Source organism: Cydia strobilella, chromosome 11 (assembly GCF_947568885.1).
Source record: "Cydia strobilella chromosome 11, ilCydStro3.1, whole genome shotgun sequence".
NCBI classification, from domain to species: domain Eukaryota; kingdom Metazoa; phylum Arthropoda; class Insecta; order Lepidoptera; family Tortricidae; genus Cydia; species Cydia strobilella.
Window position 1 is genome coordinate 8,888,143 of NC_086051.1, and position 25,133 is coordinate 8,913,275.

At 38.6% G+C, this 25,133-nt stretch overlaps 4 protein-coding genes across 4 annotated transcripts; 1 reads left to right on the forward strand and 3 right to left on the reverse strand.

The window, feature by feature from the left end:
• Positions 1-351: 351 nt before the first annotated feature.
• Positions 352-1,634, forward strand: LOC134745253 (cuticle protein 16.5-like). Its single transcript, XM_063679247.1, has 2 exons — positions 352-447; positions 1,122-1,634. Exons 1-2 carry the CDS (start codon positions 430-432, stop codon positions 1,599-1,601), a joined length of 498 nt encoding a protein of 165 aa, XP_063535317.1. The 5' UTR covers positions 352-429; the 3' UTR covers positions 1,602-1,634.
• A 1,488-nt stretch (positions 1,635-3,122) lies between these two features.
• Positions 3,123-4,168, reverse strand: LOC134745254 (cyclin-dependent kinase inhibitor 1C-like). The gene is made up of 2 exons (XM_063679248.1): positions 4,083-4,168; positions 3,123-3,815 (listed from the first exon to the last, which is right to left on the reverse strand). The coding sequence occupies exons 1-2, from the start codon at positions 4,098-4,100 to the stop codon at positions 3,234-3,236; spliced, it is 600 nt and encodes a 199-aa protein (XP_063535318.1). The 5' UTR covers positions 4,101-4,168; the 3' UTR covers positions 3,123-3,233.
• Positions 4,169-17,693: 13,525 nt separating this feature from the next.
• Positions 17,694-19,012, reverse strand: LOC134745490 (uncharacterized). Its single transcript, XM_063679534.1, has 2 exons — positions 18,781-19,012; positions 17,694-18,705 (listed from the first exon to the last, which is right to left on the reverse strand). The coding sequence occupies exons 1-2, from the start codon at positions 18,802-18,804 to the stop codon at positions 17,785-17,787; spliced, it is 945 nt and encodes a 314-aa protein (XP_063535604.1). The 5' UTR covers positions 18,805-19,012; the 3' UTR covers positions 17,694-17,784.
• Positions 19,013-23,331: 4,319 nt separating this feature from the next.
• Positions 23,332-23,831, reverse strand: LOC134745491 (cuticle protein 16.5-like). The gene is made up of 2 exons (XM_063679535.1): positions 23,732-23,831; positions 23,332-23,655 (listed from the first exon to the last, which is right to left on the reverse strand). The coding sequence occupies exons 1-2, from the start codon at positions 23,741-23,743 to the stop codon at positions 23,395-23,397; spliced, it is 273 nt and encodes a 90-aa protein (XP_063535605.1). The 5' UTR covers positions 23,744-23,831; the 3' UTR covers positions 23,332-23,394.
• Between the last annotated feature and the right edge of the window lie 1,302 nt (positions 23,832-25,133).

Genomic DNA, 25,133 nt, shown 5'->3' on the forward strand with positions numbered 1-25,133 from the left:
TCATTTTTATTATTGACATAGTTTGAGTCACCTGAAAAAGGATAGGTATCATCGAAATCATCACGAATAGTTAATAAATCGAAGTTATTTAGTTTAAATCTGTTTTTATATTAAAATGTTCTCTGAAAATATTGTACCTACGCAATTTCACTGAGTTCCCAAGCACTCAATCCATTGAATACCATCTAGCTATTGCAAAAAATAGTAGGTAAGGTGTTTCTCGCTGCAGACAATTTCCCAATGTGCTCCATTTCACCGCACGTGCACATGAATCCCAAATGGCCGTTCGCAATCCGTCAAACAAATGTTTATTTACTAGTACGTTATCTGAATCACAATAAACGACGTATATAAGGCTTGACTCTTTCTTTGCAAATCGCACATCACATCTTCTTTTCGCCAAGGAAGGTCCTCTGTCAAACAAGCAAAATGTTTTCTTTAAAATCTGTAAGTAGTTACCTATTAAACGTTTTTCATTACTTACGTTCTTAATTATTAAGTGTTAAACGATCAACTAAGTAATTTTTTTGGCATCAATATCGCAAATTAATGCAATCGCAGAAATACCTGACTTCTTATAGGTACTTAAATATACAGCTATATTTTATGGTTCTTCGGGGACATCGTGCTTTAGTCCTTAATAAAGTTAGCATACAGGCCAATTTGAATGTACACAGCGAGATGCGCGATAACTAAATGACACCATTTAGACATCATTGTAATGTCAGTCACAGGGCTGATTTACCCACAGGCTAATAAGGCTAAAGCCTAAGGGCGCAAGGACCAAGCGGGCGCGCAAGGGGGCGCGGCGGCGGCTCTGAGTTGAGACAAGTGGGGGGGGGGGGGGGGGGGGCGGATATACATAGTAGTCAGCCTAGGGCGGTCAGAAGTCAGGCCCTGGTCAGTCATGTCAGTGTAAGTGTCCGTTCGGCCTTTTATATTGGCCAGTTATAGTCGTAATTCGCTAAATACAACTACCACAAAAGTTTATTGATAAGCAAACATGTGCAGCCATTTTTATGTAAGCTGATATGTTATTTAATAGGTATAGGTCAAGTCCATTAACAGACCAGTCATTTAAATCTTATTTCCAAATTACTATTGTTATTTTTTTACTACAGATCGTACTCATCGCCGCGGCTTTCGCCGTCGGAGCGGAATGCAGCGTCGCCGTGGCTGCTCCACTGGTCGCACCAGCTCACGTGGGCTACGCTCAAACTATTCCCCAAAATATCCCTCCATATGCGTCGCAAGTCAGCGTGGTCAACAGGGCCTTGAGCCCGCTGGTGGCTAGCCCGTTCGCAGCTTCATACTTCGCTGGACCTGCCCCGTATGCTGCGTACGCAGCACCGGCTGCTTACGCCGCGGCGTCATTTGCAGCACCCGCTGCGTATGCTGGTCCCGCTGCGTATGCTGCTCCTGCTGCGTATGCTGCCCCCGCTGCGTATGCTGCCCCCGCTGCGTATGCTGCCCCCGCTGCGTATGCTGCCCCCGCTGCGTATGCTACCCCCGCCGCCTACGCTGCCGCCCCCTTCCCTTATGCCCCCGCGGCACCCATAGTCCGAGCTCCCCTCGGTGTTGCCCCGGCGTTTGTGCGATAGATTTAAGAAAACACGACTGACCTTCCTATAATATAGATTCACTGGATATTGACGTCAACGGATAATTAATAATGATATTATTGTCGTCAAAAACAAGTGCCTCTTATAGCTCCTAAGAGACTATATTTCGTTTATGAAATGTATGTAGGTATTAAAATTTTTATATTGACAAATCTACGTTTTCTTAATTAATTTTATTAACAGTTTAGGTTAGGTTAGGTTAGGTTAGGTTATTCAATTTAGGTAAAAATATTGGTTCAATTAATTTAAAAAGCTAACTTAATAGTTAAAGGAGGGAATGCAATAACCGGCCAAACTTCATAACTGGTTTCGCGTTACGGTAATGCCCGAAAAATAACCGATAATCGATTACGGTTATTTTCGACAAATTTACAATCAAGTAATGAGGGCTATCGTTTTTTTGCTCACCAGTTGGTGCCTCTGTTGATGGTGGTCCAAAAGACTAAAGAACAGCTCTCAGTCACGGAAGTGACAAGTGACATTTGACATTTTGAACTATGGAAAAGACCACCATCTAGCGCCCCTAGCGGCGAATTCATACGCGTTAGCCCACATTAAAACAAATACGAAAATTAAGGTACAGTATTAGGGAATGTACTCACATTCCCTAATACTGTACCTTTATACTCATAAATCTTCGTTTTTTAATAAAACACACAAAATACAGTCAAAGTGAAAATATTACCTTGGATGTGAAACAATATTCAATCAAAATATTCATCAATAACGGAAGTAAATTTGGTATATTTTCGTTAATAAAGTACACGAAAAGAGGTGGTGGCCTAGTGGTAAGAGCGTGCGACTTTCAATCTGGAGGTCGCGGAGTTTTTCGGAACTTATGTACGAAATATCATTTGATATTTACCAGTCGCTTTTCGGTGAAGGAAAACATCGTGAGGAAACCGGACTAATCCCAACAAGGCCTAGTTTCCCCTCTGGGTGGAAACGTCAGATGGCAGTCGCTTTCGTAAAAACTAGTGCCGATGAGTTGTGGCAAAAAGCCGGGATAACGCGAGGCAGATGATGATGCAGATGCAGTACACGAATGACAAAAATGATAGTCACAGGCGGCAAATCCAAGAAAAGGTAGGATTTTGAAGTCATTGGAAGATCAATTCATAGAATTTAAGTCATAAATAAATATCCGAAAATAACCGTAACCGGTTCTTCGAGTTTCCAATAATCGGTTATGAAATTTTGTCAAAATAATCGGTTATAACCGATTTACATACACTCAAGGATTATCAAAGCGCAAACAGTGACCTCTCGAGTTACTCATTCGATGTCAGCTAACGATCAAGTGGACCGTACTCTCCGTATTCGCTACCGTCGCACTCGTGGTATACCTAAAATATCGTTGTTTTGTTACTTAGATACTTTCTTACTTGGCTTACGCACTCGGCTATTTTTATTTGGAATTATTATTGTTAAATATTACGAGTCAGTACTTTTAGGTAAAACTGGTAATGGTACAATAAAACTAAATCACATGTTTTTTTAACTGTATTTTTATCTTTTTTTACAAAATAACAGTCTCGACTCAAGTACAAAAACCTACTAACTTAACTACATCAATTTAATTACAATATTACTACTATTGTCAGACTAGATTCACTTCCACGCGACAGGTGCCGGCCCCAGCGGAGCTGGCGCGAGGAACCTGTTGTATAGGTGCAGATGGGGTACTGCTCTTGCCACAGGAATAGGCGCTGGCGCAAAAACTGGGGCTGGACCCGGGGCTAATACCGGAGCAGGGGCAGGTGCAAACACGGGAGCAGGAGCGACTGAGGCAGGCGCAAATACAGGAGCTGGCGCATAAGCTGGCCTCACAATGGGCGCGAAGGGAACAGGCGCGGGCACTGGTAGAGCTCGCGCAAACACAGGAGCCGGGAACGCTGGAAACGCAGGCGCTAATCTCGGTACAGCAGGCGCGAAGTACGGTGCTGGCGCTGGTAGCAGTGGGGCTGGTACAGGTGCCGGTAATACTGGAGCAGGCAGCGGCGCTGGCAACACAGGTGCTGGCGCTACAGCGGCGAGCGGGGCAGGTGCTACGGCGTGGATAGATCTGATGCCGTGTGGGAAGTTGTAGAACGGAGCGTATCTAACGATGGGGAAAGATCTGACTGCTGGTACTATGTGACCGTGGCCTATGCTGGCGCTGCAGCTAGCTATGATGGCAGTGAAAGAAATGATCTGTAACAAAAATCAAGAAATTCATTAATTATAGACATTTTAGTCATTTAGGGTTAAGGCAAAAATAAAGATTTTTATTCTGGTACAGTTATGTTTTTAACTATGGCAAACAAAAGCTTTACGGAAAGCTGTCAATGCCTAGTCTAGAGATGCTAGCAACTTCAAGGGGTTTCACTGTTCGCTGTTTATCCTTTTCTATTTTAACTATGCGCATCATCATGACTACAGACGTCAAGAAATGGAGATCAAAAGAGATTAGGTACTTACGAATCTAAGAGCCGACATGGTGTATCTTTGACACGACTTGATGAGTCGAGGAACAACCTAGGTGTGTGTTGATGAATGTGTCACATGTCGTTATATAGTTCATACTGTTGCAAGCATTACGTCTTCGCTGGTCATGTTCGGTTTCACTTTCCTATGGCAGGACATGCGCATGCTCAATTGGATACCAACATGGGCGCCATCGATTACCGAATGTGTCATGTGACCATTGATAGGGTTGTTATATAACTCGAAAGAGGTGTAGGGCGTGTTTGGTAATCAGGCTTTGCTTGTAAGTCAACTATACTAAGTAGTTCTAATTTGCATGAACCCACAAGCGCATCAATGTATCGGTTTACTACATCTCTAACACAAGATCAAGCTGTAATTCAATACTGATTGTGTGAATTGTGTGATAATATCTATTATAATTTTTAATATAATGCTAAAGGCCGATTTGAACTTAGGTACACATTGATGTCAATGTGATCTTTTCTTAACTTCACTCGCTTGTATATGGCGAATGAGATGCAATGTGAGTATTAACGTATAAACAACATTTTTTTCCGTGCCACTCTTGAATGAACCTGCGAAGCAAGGGAGCATGTGTTCCCATTGATACGAGAGGGTGGGGTTATCGATTTTGAGTTGTTTACGCTAGAAATTATTTGTAAAGGTCACAGGTTTATTAAATAACCCAAAGGTAGATGAGGGTAGTTACTGGGTATGAAATTCCGTAAATACGTATGACATGGTAGCAGGCAGTGGCATGGTACTAGGAGCGTAAGAGATAAGTGGAGTGAGGTAAGGTAAAAAATTGTAGTTGGCGGCTCGTTAAAGTACGCGAAGAGTTTGAACCCACGGGCCACGTCCTGCGGTTTGAAAGCTGTAACGCCTTGTCGATCGATTACCAGTGCTGGCGCCTTCATGCTCAATCCTCATTATATATGCGCTGTATTAATGGTGTGGCGGCCTGGTGTATTTGGCCTTTTTGGCCACAAGTCTATGGTTTTGAAGCTGAAGTATGACGTTCAAAAACAATCGCTGATTTTCCGTGTCATTTGAATGTTATTGTATTTATTTATAGTACAACCGGATTAAGTCTCACCTCGAAATCCTTCCAAAGATATGAAATTTGGTATGTATGTTAATTAAAGGTTTCTTTTTCATGTCCACACTATTTGACATTTGGGGACCTCGAGGAATCGCAGCCATCTTGGAAAATGTGTACCATCCTGGAGAAATTTGCGTTTTACTCTAAATATACGTTCTCTATGAAAATATGGTGTAAGGCAACATTAAAGCTTATTCAATTCTACACAAAAAAGTCCTAGATAACTTTGCGGAAAAAATACATCTTGTTATAGAAAATAATAGCTGAATCCAGATTTATCGCTTATACCCTTTCAGGGGATATTCCTAAACTCCAAACAAATCAGAAAGAAACAAGCCAATTGAAGTCTTATTGTTAAGAGTGGCCAATTACTACGAGTATGTAGTGGTAATGGTATAACTAAAGCAGTCACCCTACGATAATTCTAACTTCCTTAGATAACTTTTGCTTAGAATATCAATTAAAATATTAACCGTACCTATAATTTGGCTCGCAATGTACATCCTTCTACTCGTGCAGTCTATGGGTGAAACATAATACAGAGCGCGTTTATAACGCACTCTGTAGGTAATGTTGTTAAAGCTGCCTCGTCATTGCAGTGCGTCAGGCATGTTTGCCAAGGCGCACACGGATGCTTCCATGCCATCCGACGCAAGAGGGCGTTGCCTCTTTGCTGAGACGAGTGAGAGACAGTAATTATTTCAAAAATGAATTCCTCGTCCCTAAATTACCCGAAAATGATATATAACTTGCCCTAGTTTCTAAGACCTGGACGAATTAGACCTGGGGAGTCGACCCCTCCCCCCCTCTTTTTGGGGGGGTAGGCACGGTACGATCTCGTGGCTACCGGGCCAAATCAGCTTTGTTTGCCCTAACGAACAATCGTGCCAAGCGGCATCGCCTGCTGAGACTGAAGTGCATACTGTTCCATACATTTGCTGTCACTAACAAGATAATAACTAAGTATGAATTACGTGTAGGTATGTACGTTTGGCATTAGGTTACGGTGCAATTAGGTACGTTTCAGCCGGAGATGTTATGAGATACGTCATATTGTCAAAAATTTACTTAGATACACATAAAAAAAACGATTTATTCATCTCCATATCGGTTGAAAGCAATGTCAAAAGTTTTACCATAGGTATCGATTTGCCACGTGTCTTCCTTGCAGTTGAATGTCGTTAAATAGACGTGGTGATTATTAGTGGTGGCATCTTAAAGATTTTGAAAAAAATAAAAACATTTTTATCCGGTAATGCAACTGAATTCTGATATTTTCATCCAAAATTTTAATCTAGGTCTTCATGGTTGCGAAATTGGCACACAGTCGTCATGACCCATATACTTTTATGGGTAAATATTGAACAATAGGCATCACAAAACGAGTCCACGGACAAGTCACGCCCTCAATATGGAATTTAATGCGCAGTATACCCATAATCGTGGTCGAATTGAATCCTAATGAAGTTCTAATAAAATTGTATCCACTTCAGACATCTAAACTATGGAGCTACGAAAAGGAACCTTTTATTATTTGAAATAGAGTTTCAAACGTATTCAAAGAATTACCATGTGACGCTGTCACTGTCTATTTGATATTCAAGCGACATTCAGAACGGAGTACTCGAGCTAGAGAAATGGCTCACCGGTGTGTTCCACTGCACTACATTTCAAGTTATTTTTATCACTCGTAGGTGATAAATCTTCACTTCGCTACTAAATAAATGATAAATACTACTTCAAAAGATGTTAAATATATAGACAACCTCCATTACCTGCATAACTCAGCAACAAATCGTCAGGTGAAAACTAAAATTTAATTTTATACTACAACGAGTTTATAGCCATATTAAACCATACTACTTAATAATAAAACAAGGTTAATTTTTGTTTAAGTGAGTATTTTTTGCAATACGTGAGTTTTGGTTGTCACGAAGATCCATGCTGTTCACGAAATAATAATAGCCTGTCCCAAGCTTCGAATGCAGGACTGAAGATCATTATTATGAAATAGTAGATTGTGTTACAAGGGAGCAAAATGACATATTTACGGCGAGGGCGTACATTGAATCCTAAACGAATGGAAGGATTCTATAATAAAATCCCGAGAGTAACGAGGGATTCTAAAGAAGAATCCTGAGCGTAGTGAGGGATTCAAGTGTGTTACGCCCAAGATGGAAATAATTTTGCTACCATGTGACACATACTGCTTTTCACATCACCTATGAGGTAATTATGATGTTTACAAATATTATTTAAGCTAAAAAAATAATGTGCAATTTTTTTAAATAGTGTTCTAGAACAGAAAAGTGTCACTTTGATCCCTCCTAGCAGGGAAGAAAAGCGCCACTTTGATCCCTCCTAGCAGGGAAGAAAAACCCCTTTTTCGAATTGGTGATGTGAAAAGAACATTCCCGATTAACCATTATGGTTCAACAATATTGAAGTAGGTACCGAAATACCTAAGAATACGAATACCTACTTGAGTTCTTTACCCCGTACCCTCTCGTATTTCAGGGACCATTGCTAATTTGTAACATAATGATCTGGCCCTTATCTGCTTCTAGACAAGTATTTAAGGTTCGGTAAGTTTATTATAATTAAGTTATTTTCAGAGTCGACTTTGTCTGTGAAAATCGAAATAAGTAAATATTTTAGAAGATAACAAAAAGTAGGTAATTGAAGCATAACTATAGCCGAACATACTCGAGATACTTAAATATAATTTAATAAATGCTACAATACAATACCATACAATCTGATTAGATAAATATGATAGGCTTGAATGTCAACTAAAGTATAGCTGTTCTAAGTATAATAGGTAACGTTCTTGGTACCTTTTCAGATAGGTACTAATACTTATATTTTCCCATGAGAATTCAAACTGCAAGCGCGTAGCAGACCATGCCAAACTTTCATGGAATGTACTTAGTAGGCACGTCCTTGTAATACCTGAGGCAGAGAGTTTTGCGGCGATAATTAAAAAAGCTCATTTTTTTAGAATATCCTCTTAATTTTATTTTCATATTTTTTGGATCGTCAGTTTGAATTCATACACATTTTTTTCAACTTTTGGAGCAAAATTTATGACATTAATTTTAGGCACGCAATGTTAACACATGATATAATTATAAACTGTAATAGATGTCATATATTAAAGAAAAAGTGACGAAGCCCTCCAGTGGTGAAGGCTGGATACGAACCGGCGTCTTTAGCTAACGCGGCTAACGCCATGAACCCCTAGGGGCCTAGGCCACCTCGCCACAACAAACACACAAAACACAATATTTAATAAAATAATTTGATTTGTTCCCTAAGTTGTACATGATGTAATGTATGTAGTTGTACATGTTAATTTTTTTAAAGAATTTTCACTTATTCACATAATTTTCTTAGAGTTTTATACGTCTGTGATTTTGGTTGATTATTATTATACTAGCTTCTTCTTATTCTTCTTTGACTTCGTTCGTATTTTAATTACGTTCTTACTAACAAGCTTTTAAAATTTGCCAAAAATACTATCATTGTGCCCTTAACCCATATCTACAACCTAAGCCTTGGTTCTGGCTGTTTTCCGGACCAATGGAAAACAGCATCTGTCACTCCGATATACAAAGAAGGGCCAAAAAGCATTCCCAGTAATTACAGGCCGATATCGCTGCTCAGTGTATTTTCAAAAATTTTAGAAAAATTAGTCAACAATCGATTAGTCAAGTACCTTGAGAGCTACAACCTCTTATCGAATCGACAGTTCGGTTTTAGGAGGAATAAATCCACGGAAGATGCCACCTCAACTCTCGTCAACCTAATTTCATCTTATTTAGATAAAAATCTTAAATGTATTGGCGTCTTCCTGGATTTGGCTAAAGTCTTTGATACCGTGTCTATACCGATTTTGCTGCGTAAGCTTCAAAATCTGGGGATACACGGTGTCCCACTGTCGAGGTTTGCAAGTTACTTGACAGATAGAAGGCAATTTGTTAAAGTAGGTTCCTATAATAGTTCTATGGAAAATATTAATTTCGGCGTTCCGCAAGGCAGTATTCTTGGTCCCACCCTTTTCACGATTTACATAAATTCTCTGTTACGCAGATGATACCGTTATACTTTTTAATGACACAAGCTGGGAAGAAACAGTCGCTGCCGCAGAAAGGGGCATGAAAATTGCATCGGACTGGTTCCGCTCCAACCTTCTAACCCTGAACTGCAACAAAACTAAATTCCTTTGTTTCTATAAAACCACCTTGTCAAAACCATCTTTTTCTCCCATTATAAAAATCCATTCATGCACAGACTACCCTACTTCTAACTCCTGTAACTGTGATTCAATACAAAATACTGATGAAATAAAATATCTTGGTATTTTAGTAGATGAAAAACTGAATTTCAAAAACCATATTCACAAACTCTCCGCTAGAATAAGGAAATCCATTTTTATTTTCAAAAAGCTCCGAAACACTGCCGATGATTCTGTACTTAAATGTAACTGTAATTGAGCTAGCGGCGGCTCGGAAGCGGGAAAAGTATGCGGTGTTGACGCACTACCTATTTGTCCCTCTTGCCGCGGAAACCACTGGCTGTTGGTGTGCTGAGGCCAAGACTTTTATTGGGGAAGTGGGCAGACGGTTGCGGGAGAGTGGTCATGACCCTCGCTCCGGGTCGTTCCTTTTGCAAAGGTTGTCCATCGCTGTTCAACGTGGCAACGCGGCGAGCGTGATGGGCTCCTTTGCATCTGGAGGGGCGCGGGGCGCATTTTGTGAATAGTTTTTGTGTTTGTTAGGTTTTAGTTTAGGTTAAGATCTTTGTAATGTTTTATTTTGTATGACATGTGTGTTATAACTTGTAATTACTAACTAATAAATAACAGATAATCTGTACTTAAATTAGTTTACACCGCGCTCTGTCAGTCTGTGATTAGCTACTGCATCACAGTTTGGGGAAGTGCGGCTAAGACCTCTATGCTGGAAATTGAAAGGGCTCAACGCTCTGTTTTAAAAGTGATGCTTAAAAAACCCTTTCGATTTCCATCCATAGATCTCTATGCGGAAGCAAAGGTCTTGACCGTACGTCAGTTATTTTTAATGAAAATCTCTTTACACACACATACATTCTCAAAATTGTTGCCTTGCTATAGTTCTCTAATCAAAAAACGCACCTTTAACTTACCAATTCCAGAAGTCCGTTCCGCCTTTGGGAAACGTTTCGGGGAAAGAATCCGAGTGACCACTTACAACGCTTTGCTTAAACATTGTAACCTTAAAGACTGCACCATTGTAGAAGCTAAGATACTCTTATTTAAATTTTTACATTCACTTTCTTATGCCGAGACAGAACATATTATAACTAAAATATTTTAGTTTAGTTTTCAATATTGTATTTTTTTTTTTTCTTTTTTCGTACTTTCAAGTACTTCATTTAAGTTTGTTTTTCAATACCTACTTTGTTGTGTAGTACTCTATATTTTAACTATTAATAATTTTAATTGTACCTGGTTCCCCGCGATACAGGCGTAGCCTAGTGCGGAGACCCCTGACATTCTCTGTTATATATTTCATTGATAATAAATTTATTCTTATTCTTATTCTTACTATGACAATATTTTTGTTTTCTTCTTAGTAGCCACAACGCCGACAGCGCGTACATAAATAGGTCAGTCAAATTTTAATTGTTTCCATTGTTTCGCTAAGGCTTCGAAAGGTCCAATGCGTAACGAGGTTTGTTGTTGGTGCCTACACGTTGGTACCTACTTAATTGCCAAGGACTAATCGCCAACTTCCTTGAATTTTGTCCACGTAAAGCGATTGGTAGGAACAAGGCACCTCTGTACGTATGAGCCTAGCCAAATTAATTTTCCATTAAAGTGCATACGTAATCACTTTGTTTGGATTCTTGTTTATAGAGCGTCCCATTCTTGGTAACTTGCCGCCTGAGGGGTTATTTTAGTCATATATTAATTAAATTGATTGTGTATGTGAGAACAATGCTCGTTATAAGTTATAACCCAGTCGATTTGGCTAGTCACTTGGTTACTATTTTGATAAAGATCGATCCTTTGAAGGATATTTGGAGGACTTTAAAATTAATACGTAAAAGTTATGTTATATACAATTTTATTTGGTAAAAATGGTCAGTCTTCTTTTTATTTAAAAGGCAAAGTAAGGAGCCGAAGGGGCGTAGTACGGTGCAGCGTAAGGCGCAGCGTAGCGAGCGAACGCGGGCAAGACGGGGGCTGGTGCGACGGCGGGGGCTACGATCCTGGCTGACGGAGCGAGGTATGAGGCAGGAGCGGCAACCACCGGCGCAGCGGGAGCTACGAAGCGGGCAGCTGCATATGGAGCGGGAGCGGCGACTAAAGGAGCGGGCGCAGCGGGAGCTACGAAGCGGGCAGCTGCATATGGAGCGGGAGCGGCGACTAAAGGAGCGGGCGCAGCGACTAAAGGAGCGGGAGCAGCGACAACAGGGGCAGCAGCAACCAGTCCATTGTAATTCCTTGAGACGTACTGGGAGCTGGTCGCTGTGACGAAGGGCGCAGGCGCGGCCACTAGGGGTGCTGATACTGCTGGAGCCACGAGTGCGGCGGGAGCGATGCTGGGCTTGGCAGCAGCCAGAGCGAAGGTGGCAAGGAACACCTGAAATTTAAATATAATCGGATTGTCATATAATATAAATAAACTTATTACATGTTTTTTTTTCTAATTGCAGCACGTTTAAAAAAAATTTTGGTGAGTAGATTAATTTAGTTAATCACGATGCAATGAATAAGTAGTACTTAAACAAATATTTAGGCAATTAAACAATTGAAAACCACGAAACTATCAGAAATAATTAGTAAGAAAAAGGATTTTAGGGAGCTGCTAAATTTCCGCACTTACAATTTTGAACATTTTGCTTGTTGTTTGTTTCTGTGTGGCGGACAGAAGATGCGAATGTGATGTGCCCAAGTCGGTGACAATAGCTTTTATACGGTAGCCTGCAAGATTCACCTTGCGCTGCGTTTCGTCACGGCGGTGGTGCAATTAGACTCCGGGCACGCAACGGGGCCACGTCAGTTACGACACAAAAGCTGGACAACCTAACTAGTATATGGATCACTAAGTCAGTGTCAACTTCTGGGTTTAGGAGATAACCCTGAAATGTATAGTAGAATATATTGTAGTTATCGTCTTGTCAGTAATAACGCGACCACGTGCAAATCACTAGGTAAGTACTTTTTCTATTATAGCAATTATGGTAGGACGACGTAAATCAAATGTTATTTTCGGGAATTTTACAAAATTTCGTTCTTCTCGGTTTTTTTTCAGTTCTATTCAGAAAAATTAAATACGTCACACTCACACACAATGCCACTGATGAGTGATGACAGTGTCAATGCCATAAACAAACACGTTCCATTAGACATGCAACCTTAACCTACCTGTTTAAATTCCTAATAATTAAGTATATTGAAAAATACAGAAGTTTTGAAAAAAACTTGGTTTTTTTTGAGCATTATTCTTTTTTCGGAAGCATTGTAACTGAAATTTGCATTGTTTTTTTCGAAAGAAACTTGAAAAAAAAAACGAGCCGAGAAAATTTTTTTACGTAATTTTCCCGGTTTTTTCAACGCTAGTAGGACGGGGAAAATTGAAACACGTTATAATTGAAACAAGTCAAATTTCTAGAAAATTACAATACCTATGCATGTGACGCAATATTCAGGCTAAGCGGTCAGTCATTCAAATCCTGGATCAATAGCGCTCGAGCGCGCGAGGCACGCAGTAGTCTTGAGGAGCCGTTAAAAAATTTCGCGGTGTGAAGGACCTGTGCTCGCATACTTTTTCGTTTAATTTTTTTACTTATGTATTTTATACTTGAATTATTTTGGTATTTTGGATGGGAAATTGGGAATTATGGAATATTTTAAATGCCATTAAACAGCGATGGAGTGTTGTTTGTAAAGAATATTGGTCCTTGAAGTACTTGAAGATGCAGTGACGTGGGGATGGTTGAAACAACGTACTTGGGGACGATTGAAACGTTTCAAACGTCCTTGAAGGTATTCATTTGTAGGTAATTACAGAACTCATGATTTTTTGTTCTTAGGGTTCCGTACCTCAAAATGAAACAACGGAACCCTTATAGGATCACTCGTGCGTCTGTATGTCTGTCCGTCTGTCACAGCCTATTTTCTCCAAAACTACTTGATAAATTAAGTTGAAATTTGGTATACATATGTAAGTTTGTGACCGAAAGACGGACATGTAACGTAAACAAATGAATTTTAAACATGGGGGGCCACTTTTATTAGGGGTAAATAAGAAAATTAAAAAATAAAGTCTTTCAAACTACATCGTGTTACATATCAAATGAAAGAGCTCATTGTGAGAATCTCAAATATATTGTTTTTATAATTTTAGGATAAACAGTAGAAGTAATTCAAGAAAATAGACAAAGAATGACCATTCCCCCCTTTATCTCCGAAACTCCTGGGTCTAAATTAAAAAAAAAAAACAAAATAGTTCTTTAAGTACCTATAGATTACAGGAAAGCCTATTAGAAATGTGCAGTCAAGCGTGAGTCGTACTTAATTATTTAGTTTTTGATCCGATCCTACGAGTTTTTCAAGACATTTCACTCACGTTTCACATAAAAAATACATTGTTTAAATTGTGTAATCTACGGAACCCTTGGAACGCGAGTCCGAATCGCACTTGGCCGGTTTTTTTTATCTTACGTTGTTGTCGAACTCATGTTATTTGGTTGGTAGGTGCGAGTATATAATATATTTTTGATATACATCTGATTTGTTTGTTGAGTAAGGCTGTTTTACATATCTGCACATCGTTCGGCGTTTGTAATTCTAATTCGTTTTCTCTGCACTAATATGGAAAGAAAAACGATCATAGGCAGTGCATACAAATTTTATTTCTTAAATAAAATTTCATGACTAACGCACGGAATTGCAGTCATACATACGTATTCTAAAATTTGTTTTTAATTACATAGATACGTTGTTGTTAATATGACTTCGGTTTTCAGCCATTAAGAGTCGAATTTTTTAGATTTGAAACAGTCTATTGATCTTCGTTTTTAGGATTCCGTATCCAAAATTGTTCTTGTAAAATCTTCCACATAGGTGTTTTTTGTGAGCCGCTATTTAGTTTGTTGATTAGGTGCTTCAATTTGAAAATAATAGCTTCGAAAGGCTAAATAAATGTGCCCCCCTCCAGTAATTTTTGAACCGGGCGTACAAATTTTTTTTTTTTCACACTTTTATTAACACAAAGTATATACATTCTAAAAATTATGACAGCGAACAAAGCCCCCTAAGGCTTTGCCGCTGAAATTTTGAAAAAAAATTGTAGGAAACGAAAACTTGATCATTAGTTTCTACGAAAACTATTTGGAACATTATCGGTTGAGCAATGACTTAAAAAAAAAACAATTAAAACGCCATAAGTTTTCAAAGATACTCCCTTTTGCTTGTAGGGCATTTTTGTATCATGTGAAGATCAGAACCCTCCATTATGCGCGGTTTGACACGCACGTGGCCGTTTTTGTACACTATGGTGCCTACTTCACAAGTATTTCCTTTTACATTTGGTACGTTTACGTCCGATATGCGTTTGTTAATTTATTATTTTGGGATAGAAAAGGTGTTAAAACCGGATCAGAGGGAACGAGGATGAACGTAGAGAAGGGTAAATGATACCTTATCTCAGCAGTGTGCCTCACAAATGGGTGGATTGCAAAAAAACTGTGCAAATTGGACTTGCACGTACAATGGAATCAATTAACTTAAAACTAATAATTACCTACGCTTAAGTTCGTACATATTTTATGAATGGCATTTAATACAGTGTTTTTCAAACTGTGGGTATTAATTATTGGGCACTTATCCAAGGGGGTCGCGAAATTCAGCTTCGAGACATTAGATTTTTGTAAATCCTTTAAAATTTAAAGGATGTAAATGTACTTACAACAAATATTTTTTTAGGTAGGCACCTAAACTGAATTTATTTAATTGTATTCAGTGTCTGTATTCAGAAAGTGCTTGTTTGATTTTGTTGAAAATGTCAGCTCGCATAAATAAGAAGTAGCGAATGATCGAATTTAAACTGTTGTGAGACATACTAACATTAAATCATTTTACGAATTCATTTTTTTTTTAGCGAATGATATCAACATTTTACGGGCTTATTTTGCTAGATTAAGATATTCAACCATTTTTTAAACCCAGAACGCACCAATCGAGATGGATACAAACTTCAATTTCAGTATCCGTTCCTTCCTGCAAGTTCCAAAAGTATTTTTCTCAGTCGAGTTGAGATCAGCCACCTTAACGTACCTATTAAAAAATCGTATTTAAAATAGTCTTGGTAATTTTTTCTAGTTTTTATTTTCTTCTGGGCTAAAACTAATCTAATAAAATCTAACTTGCTTAACAAACATAGCGAAGAGAACAAATCGCCAAACGTGAACTATGCGTCGTTGAAGATTTCCGTTCGGATTCATCAGCAACAGTTCCGCTTCATCAAATGTCACTTTTTTTAATGCGAGTGCTTGATTTGTTGATAAAAATACAAAACTCACTATGTGTACCTATGCCTTTAAGATTCGAGGAGTTCCTTCGATTCCTCATGGATCCCATTATCAAAATGGAACCTATCTATATGTATATGTCGCAGTCAGATCGTATAATCTGCCGGATTACATTATAGCTAGCCTTTCAATAAAAAAAAACTTCAAAACCGGTCAAAAAATTACGGTTATAAAATAACAAAATTTTAAATTAAAAAAACACAACTGAATTGAGAACCTCCTCCTTTTAAAATCTTGAAGCCAGTAATAAAATTGGTAGTATGTGAAACAGAAAGCTACCTTCCTATAAAAGTAGCTTGCGTATGCGTACCAAAACGCATATGTATGTTATGTAAGTGATTGAATGATAGAAAGGTGCGTTCCAGATTTTTTAAACATGGTTTTTTGAAACAGTGTTGGGGTCGCGAAAGAATTTTAATGATCTTAAAGGGCCGTGGCACCGTAAAGTTTGAAAAACACTGGTTTAGTACATCGACGTTTCGCCCATTAATTATACTTACATCGATTTCGACATTATACATCGACGTTTTGGATGATAAATCTAGATTCTAGACTATTCAAGATGTACTTAACTGTTTGTATTCAGATCCTAGTGTATCGTAGACTTGCGAATACTATGTTCCCAATACTTACTTATTTAGTTAGGAAATACCTTACTCCATGCATGCTCTACCCTACGCGTTATAAAGCGCTTAAAAGCTTTATGATTTACCAAAAACGGGCATGTATTTTGTTGCTTTTGAAAAGGTTACTAACCTTTACATCTCTAAAAATTCACCCTTTCCCGTAAAAACAGAAGCTTTGTTTCATAGTAAAAAAATAATTATGACTTTGCATTATGTTAGTACTTAATCCTATGCCATTATAAATTTGTTTTTTTTTAAACCCAGATGAAGTTAATTCATGAGGTGGAGGTCGTTGCCACGACTCTTGATTAGGTACATTTTTGTGGAAGTGCTGTCTTTCAAAATTATTATAAAGGTGACGTTCGGATGTCAACTGCATTACTGTTACGAAATGAACAGTCATAATGCGCGGTGGCGGCGGTAGTAATGCGGTGGCGAAAGTCACCCATTTTATCAACGAAATTGACAGATACAGCGGCGGCAACAACGACGTTATTATCAGAGTGACGATGTCTAAAGTTGGTAAAATTACAGTACGTTAAGTATTACTAAGGAGTAAACAATTTATACGCATTGATTATTTACATTTTAGTTAGGTAGGTACTTAGTTTTCTGTACGTATGACAAATTAAGGAACTTATTTTAACATACTTATATGAGCTGTACGTCTATATAAGAATATTATAATTAAGAATCAATTTGTAAAAGAGAATTGAGTGGTAACTACTCATAAATCCGGCTACGAGTATTAACTAGCGCCCGTCCAGCGTTAATATACCTCGTTAGATGCGTTTTAGATATACGAGATTTACGTCTGACAATCTAAGATTATTAGATTGGTATCAGGAGGCCAATGCGAACAACACTTTGACATCAAAATGATATCTAGAAATGTCATTCAGTTATCATCTGCGCGTGTATTTCGCTCGAGTACCTGTCCGTATTACCTTCATATGTATTGGCACTAGCGAATGAGAACAAAATGACATAATCAGATATCACTTTTATGTCAAACTCTAAGTTTGAATTGGCTTCCAGGCCTATGAGTACGCATGGGTTTTGTATCACTTAACATTAAGCATATCAAAATGTTTTGAAAAACATTTATGTAAAGTATATTAACAAAATAATTTAAACAAATATTAATTTAATCGAATTTAAACTATCGTGAGACATATATTAACTTAACTAACTTAGCGGTTTCACTTACGTGAGTGAAACCGCTAAGTTAGTTAAATATTAATTTGTATTGGTATTAGTAACAAAATAAATAAAACATATATTGTAAAAAAATATAAATTAATATTAATTCCTCATCCTCAAACATATGTACAAAGTGCAATTTATATAACAGGTGTAACTTATTATTAACCTTAAAAACATCTTACTGTCTTGGCGGTTTAGTATTAGGTTTTGCTAAGGGACTAAAGGTCGTTGGTTCTATGTCTCTCGATTTGGGCCTCCTCAAAGCATTTTGGTATCTTTGTTTCGTGTAACGGGCTGGCTTTCTGTACATAACTATCCGGACGGGTCGACCATGGATTCTCAGTGGCGCAGATACGGGTCTAATTATTATCTTTGTTTTCGCAGGCACAAAGGTATGAACGTGTCGGATTTGTTGGAATGGCAGCTGATTCAAAGGTGGCGGTGCAATATAAGTCAAAGGAACTGGCTCTACCTCTACTGACGTTTTTAATTTCTGTGGTTTGTTGTGAGGTTCTAAAGGCAATTTTTGAAACTGTGGTGGCGCATACTGTCTGAAACCTACATTCTGATTGTTCTGGTTCGAAGGCAGAGCTTGAATAAAGTTGTTATCGGAATTCGAGGGTAAAGGGGTAGTTGGTTCAAGCTCTCGTACAGTCGCTTTAGTGTTGACCTGTTTCGTAGTTGTTGGTTCGGTCCTTGAGTCTTCATCAGGTACAACAATTGGTGGAGACGATGGGATAAAATTTATTGCTGGCGGTGGTCCGAATGGATAGGGTGGTAGAAGGATGGTCGCGACAGGTGCGGCTTGGGCCGTCGCTATGGCGATTGCTACATTTGGTTCAACTGGTAAATGTGGTTGTGGTTGCACAGGCACTGGAACTACTCTAGGAACAGGTTGCACTATCACTGGTGGAGCAGGAACTGCAGGAGCTACAGGAACCACGGGCACTGCGGGTGCTGCCACCAATCTGTTGAATGTTCTCTCAAAGTACTGAGAGCTCGCTGCGGTCACCACAGGTGGCCCAACGGGAGCTAAGGCAGGTCCTACCGCCACTCCGGAACTATACACATATCCGCATGTTGTGGAAAGTAGTAACACCTGTAAAAACCACGATGATTATTTTTTTATATATAAAAAAAAATGGTTAAAACTTTATGTATTCACAAAATTTACCGTTATTAGCATTTTATCGAACATCCGTCTGTCACCACTTTTGATATAATAATGGGGCGTTAGAAAATGGAGCCCATGCTTTTATATAGGTGTAACAAATTTTGCATTGTGGTGAGGCAACGTTGCGGGTGCCGCGGAATACCTAATGGTTCAATGGGTAAGGACAGGTCCTTGGTGGCTATACGAAAATCGTATTGAAATTACGACGAAGGAATAATAATAAACGGTGGCCAACGTGGAAAGTACTTCCCAGGTACCTTATATTGCGTTTTGCTAGTTGTAACATGCCATAACGCTACCATTACATCGTATTAAGTAATATTCATTAATAGCAAGTCGGCTTTAGGGACCACACTGTACATTTTGCTGTACTTTTTTTAGAGGAAATGTGTGAGCTAACGTGCCGGACATAAACTTTAATTTTATTTTAAAATAGGACAGATAGTTTTAGTAATATCTATTTGATTGAATAGTAAGTTTTTGATGTAGTCTCAAAATGTTTATTAAAAAAATTACTAACTACTACGTATTAACGTGTTTTGTTATTTAATGATAATTACATCGTATAATTTATAAACTAGGGACTTTACAATACTAAGTACATAATAAAACAGAAGATAGCTCTGTAGCACAATTAGCACAAAACCTATATAAACAAAATATAAAATGTGAAGCGTGAATCTATTTCAAGAAAAAATACTAAGTAAAAAATATTTGATGTACGGAACCCTTCGAGTGCGAGACCGACTCGCACATAGCCGGTTTTTCTCAAATCATTCATTGTCGCCCGAAGTCGCCTCTTGTCGGTGGAGTAATTGCCAATCCTTTCTTTCCTGAGCTAGTCTTTTGACTTGCTCGTACGATGCATTCTCTTTCACTTGGCTGAGATAAGTGATTCTAGGCTTTCCACTGCCTCTCGTCTTTTCAATTTTGCCTTCCAGAATGTTTAGGAAAAAGATGTCGTTTCGTATCAGGTGTCCTAACATCCTCTGCCTTCTAGGATCCCCAATATTCGAGGACAGTTTTCCTGATTACATTCAAAATTCTGTATCAAACTTCCAGGATCATTCTAATCGTTTACTCGAAATTAGTCCCCATTATGCACTCTCTATTATTAAATTTTGTCTCTTCATTCCAAAGTTAACATACATGCTCCGATGTTGCCCTTTGTGGAAGAATCAAGATCTTTTATCGCGAGTAGATGATTTAATTAAAAAATAATTTAGAGAGAGTCCTTAACATTAAGTTTAGTGACCGGTCTTGGTGTCAAGGGTGGAGTATGGGGCGAGTGCTAGTGTGGGATGCGACCTGCGTAGACACGCTGGCCCCGTCACATCTCCACAACCTCTTATTTTTTTTATGTAATAGGAAGCAAACGAGCAGACGAGCCGCCTGATGGGAAGCAGTCATCGCCGCCCATGGACATAAGCAACACCAGAGGAGCCACTTATGCGTTGCCCACCTTTGAGTACCCTAAATACCTGCTTCTTGAAGAACCCCATGTCATAGCGCAGGGGAAACACCTCAGAAGGTAGGTACCTCTGTGAGGCGGCCGAAAATGCGAAGGGGGGGAAATACTGCGGTCTTTGTTCCTTTCGGCGTCTAGACCCTGGGTCCGTGGGGCCCTGGCGCTGTCTCTTTGGAAACCTTTCAAAGACGACGCAAGGGACGCAACTGGGGCCGGCATTTACCTCGCTCAACGCATCAGTCTGTCAGTTCAGCGGGGTAACGCAACCAGCATCTTCGGGACCTTGCCGCAGGGGCCTTTTTAGATTTAGGTTAGTTTAGTGTAGTTTTATTTTTGAATAGTCTGTAAGTATTTTAGGATTGTGATTTTGAGATTGTGTGTGATTGTAATTTTAAGTTGTTTTTATTTATTGTTTTTGATATGTTTTTGTACCTTATATATGAATAAATGTATACTGTTTAATAGGTAGGTACCTACCCTTTGTTTCGATACTTAAAATATATTCCCATATTATTTATTCATTGCACGAACTATGGATAACACATATGTCAAAGGCATGTCCACCGAAAAATGATTAAAAAGAGATTAATTTAGGGGATCATATCGGAATAAACCTCCATGACCACTGAAATAATAATAATGATCGCTTTCACAGGAGTTTCGCATTTTTGATGTAATTAAAAATAAGCTAATACTTCTTAGCTAACAATCTATTAGAATGTAGATTAAGCTAAGACTGTCTGTGAAATTTGTAATTTTTATTATAATGCAGTTTTTTTTTGTACCAGCAGTTGCAGAAAAAGTCATATTATAAACATCATGTAAACTTCTGTGCAGGGTGCGCAGGGTGCAGCCCTGAAAAGAAATGTTGACTGCAGGTACATGTACAGGGAGCTGGAAAAGTGGATGGCCACTTAATGAATAGATTCCATTCACAATGTGTCCATACAATTTTGCAGCTCGCTGTACACTTGTACAGTCGCCAGCAGGTAGGTATATTGGAGCGTTTAAGGTGCTTCATTATACAAAAATAGAGGCGTGTTCAGATACTTAAGAGTACCTAAGCCACTTCGATGTATCTGATGTCGACTGTACTCAACGCATACTACAGAATTTAAGTTATGTTTTATCTATAAGCATATAATGATTAATGTATTTACTTCAGAAACTTGTAACATTGTAACTTGTGTGAGTCGAAGTTTATTCATGTTTTTAATGCTTTTGAAGATAGTTTTGTTTTAATTTCTACCTAGAAAATGGCAATGGTATTAAAATGACCATTAAAACATTTAACCTGTTTTCTGCATTATAATTAGGTATGAGCTATTCCAAAAAATCCCTCAGACCCTCAATAAAATAAGGTTTAAAAAATCTAATTAATCTTTTGCTAATCAATACTAACAAGTTAACATAAACAATAGAACTAATTTGTTTACAATGAAAAAATATTTTACCTAGTTCCTAAATGTGTTTAATAGCAAACCGTACTTTTCGAGTCCAGTAGGTCTTCACCTTAACTCGTTGAAACGCCTTGCTTCATTTAATCTCAAAGCAGTTGTTTTGCTGTTTATTTCATACAGGCACCAATACAATTAAGTATAATTAAAATATAAAAAGCCCAGGTTGTGATTGTGACGCGCATATATGTATAAGTAGGTAAGTAACTATTATCTTAAAAACTTTGTAACATATCGACTGTATTTTATGCATGATTTAAGAAGGTTAGACAATGAGTAATGTCCAAAAAAATAGATTTTTTATACCAGCATTACTGCTGCAGTATTGTGGTGCCCAATAATATTATTCATCCAGGTATCAACAGTGACTTTGACTCCAGCAGTAATGCTGCAAAGCAATAGTGCCATGCAGACTGCATTAATACTGCAGAAAACTTGAAAAGGATTATTTATAATTTTATATTAAATATCACGTTTACTGCAGCAATGCTGCTCCAGTATTGCGGTGCAACATTGCTGCCGACTGCATTGCTGGAGCAAATGTGAAAAATCAGTGCCGATGTCCGGATAATTGACATCTCCTTCAGTAGTGTAGTCTACAGCAATACTGCAGCAGTAACGCTGGTGCGATCTGAATCCGAATGTGTGAAAGGTATTAATTATCTGGCTTTTAATAAATAACTATAAAAACCGGCCAATAGTGCGAGTCGGACTCGCGCACGAAGGGTTCCGTACCATTACGCAAAAACCGGCAAAAAAATCACGATTGTTGTATGGGAGCCCCACTTAAATATTAATTTTATTCTGTTTTTAGTATTTGTTGTTATAGCGGCACCATAAATAAATCATTTGTGACAATTTCAACTGTCTAACTATCACGGTTCATGAGATACAGCCTGGTGACAGACAGACAGACAGATGGACAGAGGAGTCTTAGTAATAGGGTCCCGTTTTTACCCTTTGGGCACGGAACCCCAAAAACTTAGACTAGGATTAATAAACGTTGACATTGACAATGTGGAAAACCATTGCGTAACTCTAATTTGCATTGAGAAGCCGGCCATCCGGCATATCCAATGCAACATCGCTAAGCATATCTGCCGTAACTACATTTGACAATTTAGTATATTATGTATCTTACTATGTTGCAGCAAGGTAGATAATTGACTGTTTTTAGAATATTTCTTACACAAAAACAGACTTTCAATATTAGTCAGCACGACATTTGTAGCATCGTTCGTCTGTCTAACGCTGATAGCTAAAAACAAAATGTATTTGAACGACTGAAAGAATTAGGGTCAAGCGACGGACATTTGTAAAAAGGTGAGTGAGCTTCATACTTTTCAGCATTTTCACGCTTTTCAACACTGAATTGATTATTTTAAGGAAGTAAGATTGAAAAGGGCTGGTGGTAGTGTAGCTAAGCTACCACAGTTGAAATGACAAAAGATTAGATTACTTTTTTACAGACCTTTCAGAATTACACGACCCTTTTTTCCAGGTTGTGGCACGTGCTTAACAATAGACAAAGGATAAGCCATTGTTGCTAGTAAATTCAATAAGGTTAAGAAGGGTTCGTCGTACGTTGATATATTTTTTTAGTCATTAATAAGGCAAGTTTTACCAACGAAATATAATTTAATTCAAATATCACAAATGAGTCATGGTGTGCTGATGGCTAAGTTTCATTTAGTAGGCAACGATGGGAGCGGAGTAAGGGCCTGCGACGTAAGGGGCCGCGACGTACGGAGCCGAGGCCGCAACGTAGGGCGCGGATGCGACGTATGCGGCCGGCGCGGCCACGTACGTGGCCAGCCCGTTGTGGATGCGGTGGTAGTACTGCGAGCTGGAGGCCGTGACCACAGGGGCGGGAGCGGCTGCCACCAGGGGCGCCGCAAACACGGTTGGCTTAGCCGCGGCAATGGCGATCAAGGCAGAGATGATTACGATCTGTAACGAAAGAAATTCATATCTGATTAGAATTTTACCAGGGTGAAAGCACACGATTTTAAATGTATGTACTCACAAGCTTCATCATTTTATAGGTTTGGTTTAAATTTGGCTTGCTTGTTGATGATAAAGCAAAGAACTGATACTATAAGATGGGCATCGCCGGGTATTTATATCAACCAAACTACACATGGCGCAAGCGGCGAAGTCTCTGGCATTGGCCGGGGCGTGATGAGAATCTAATATTCTGTATCACATCTGGATACCTTTCATGTAAATACTTTTACCTTAAGTGTAACACTCGACCGTTCTTTAACTACTAGTGGCTCTGTGAGCTGTAGACCTCGCGAGAATAGCTTATAAAACTAAGTAAATGTATGGCTCCGCCGTTTAGAATAATTTAGAAAAACTAAATTGACAAAAAAAAAAATTTTAGGGCAAGTTAAATAAAACGAATACGCTTAACCCGCGCTTTGCGGTCTGAAGAAACACAATACGAAATAATACGAAATTTATTTAAAAAAAAAATACAAAAAGCTATATTTCAGCATACATTACTGAGGCGATCCTCAGTAATGTATGCTGAAATATAGTTTTTTGTATTCCCTGTAGGTCCCTGGTTCGATAACCAGGGACCTCCTTGTTTTAAAACGGCGGTTTGCAAACTGCGCCATGATAACACTTAGCTTAGGTGTCGAAATTTGGCTACTTATTCTCGAGTAAAAACCTAAATTTCGTGGACCTTTTCGTGGTAAACTATTTATTTGTTATAAATATGTTTATATTTCTTTGTTGCTTTTATACTTTTGTATGTTATAGTTTATCACGAATAAATGCGATGATTTTTGATTTCTGATAAGTATCTTAATACCGCCTGAACCAGCGATACAAAATTTCTGCATTTTTTGTTAAGCACTGTAAACATGTCTCAAAAAGAAAAATACCTACTCTTATGATATCGATACGACTATTTGTTTAGGTAAAAGCTATCACGACTGCCGGACTGTTAAAAAAAACCAAAAACCGGATAAACATTTTTTATTTATTTAGTCATAGAATATGGTCACAAAATTTCCGAGAATCGGTTGAGAATTGCGACCTGTAAAGGAGAACATCCGGACATACGAAAGTAGATTCGCCGAGTCAAAACTTAGACCTACGCTAACGCTTCGCTCAATCAATTATTTTGTATTGTTATACTTTTCTAAAATAGCTGTAGGTACACACAGCGGCAGGTACCTACATGGGCCAAGCAACAATAAGGTATAAAGGGAAATGCTTGAAACACAATTTTTGACTCCGGAACGTCGTTGTTTGGACTAGTTAGGTGAATATCAAAAGTCCCCGGCCGTAGCCTTTGAGCTGGGGGTGAGGGGTGGGGGGGGGGGTGGGGGGGGTTTGAAGGTCCCATTTTTCGGTTATAACTTTTTTTGAGCATGTGTTGCCTGACCTAACAATAATTATTCAGAAATATAAGA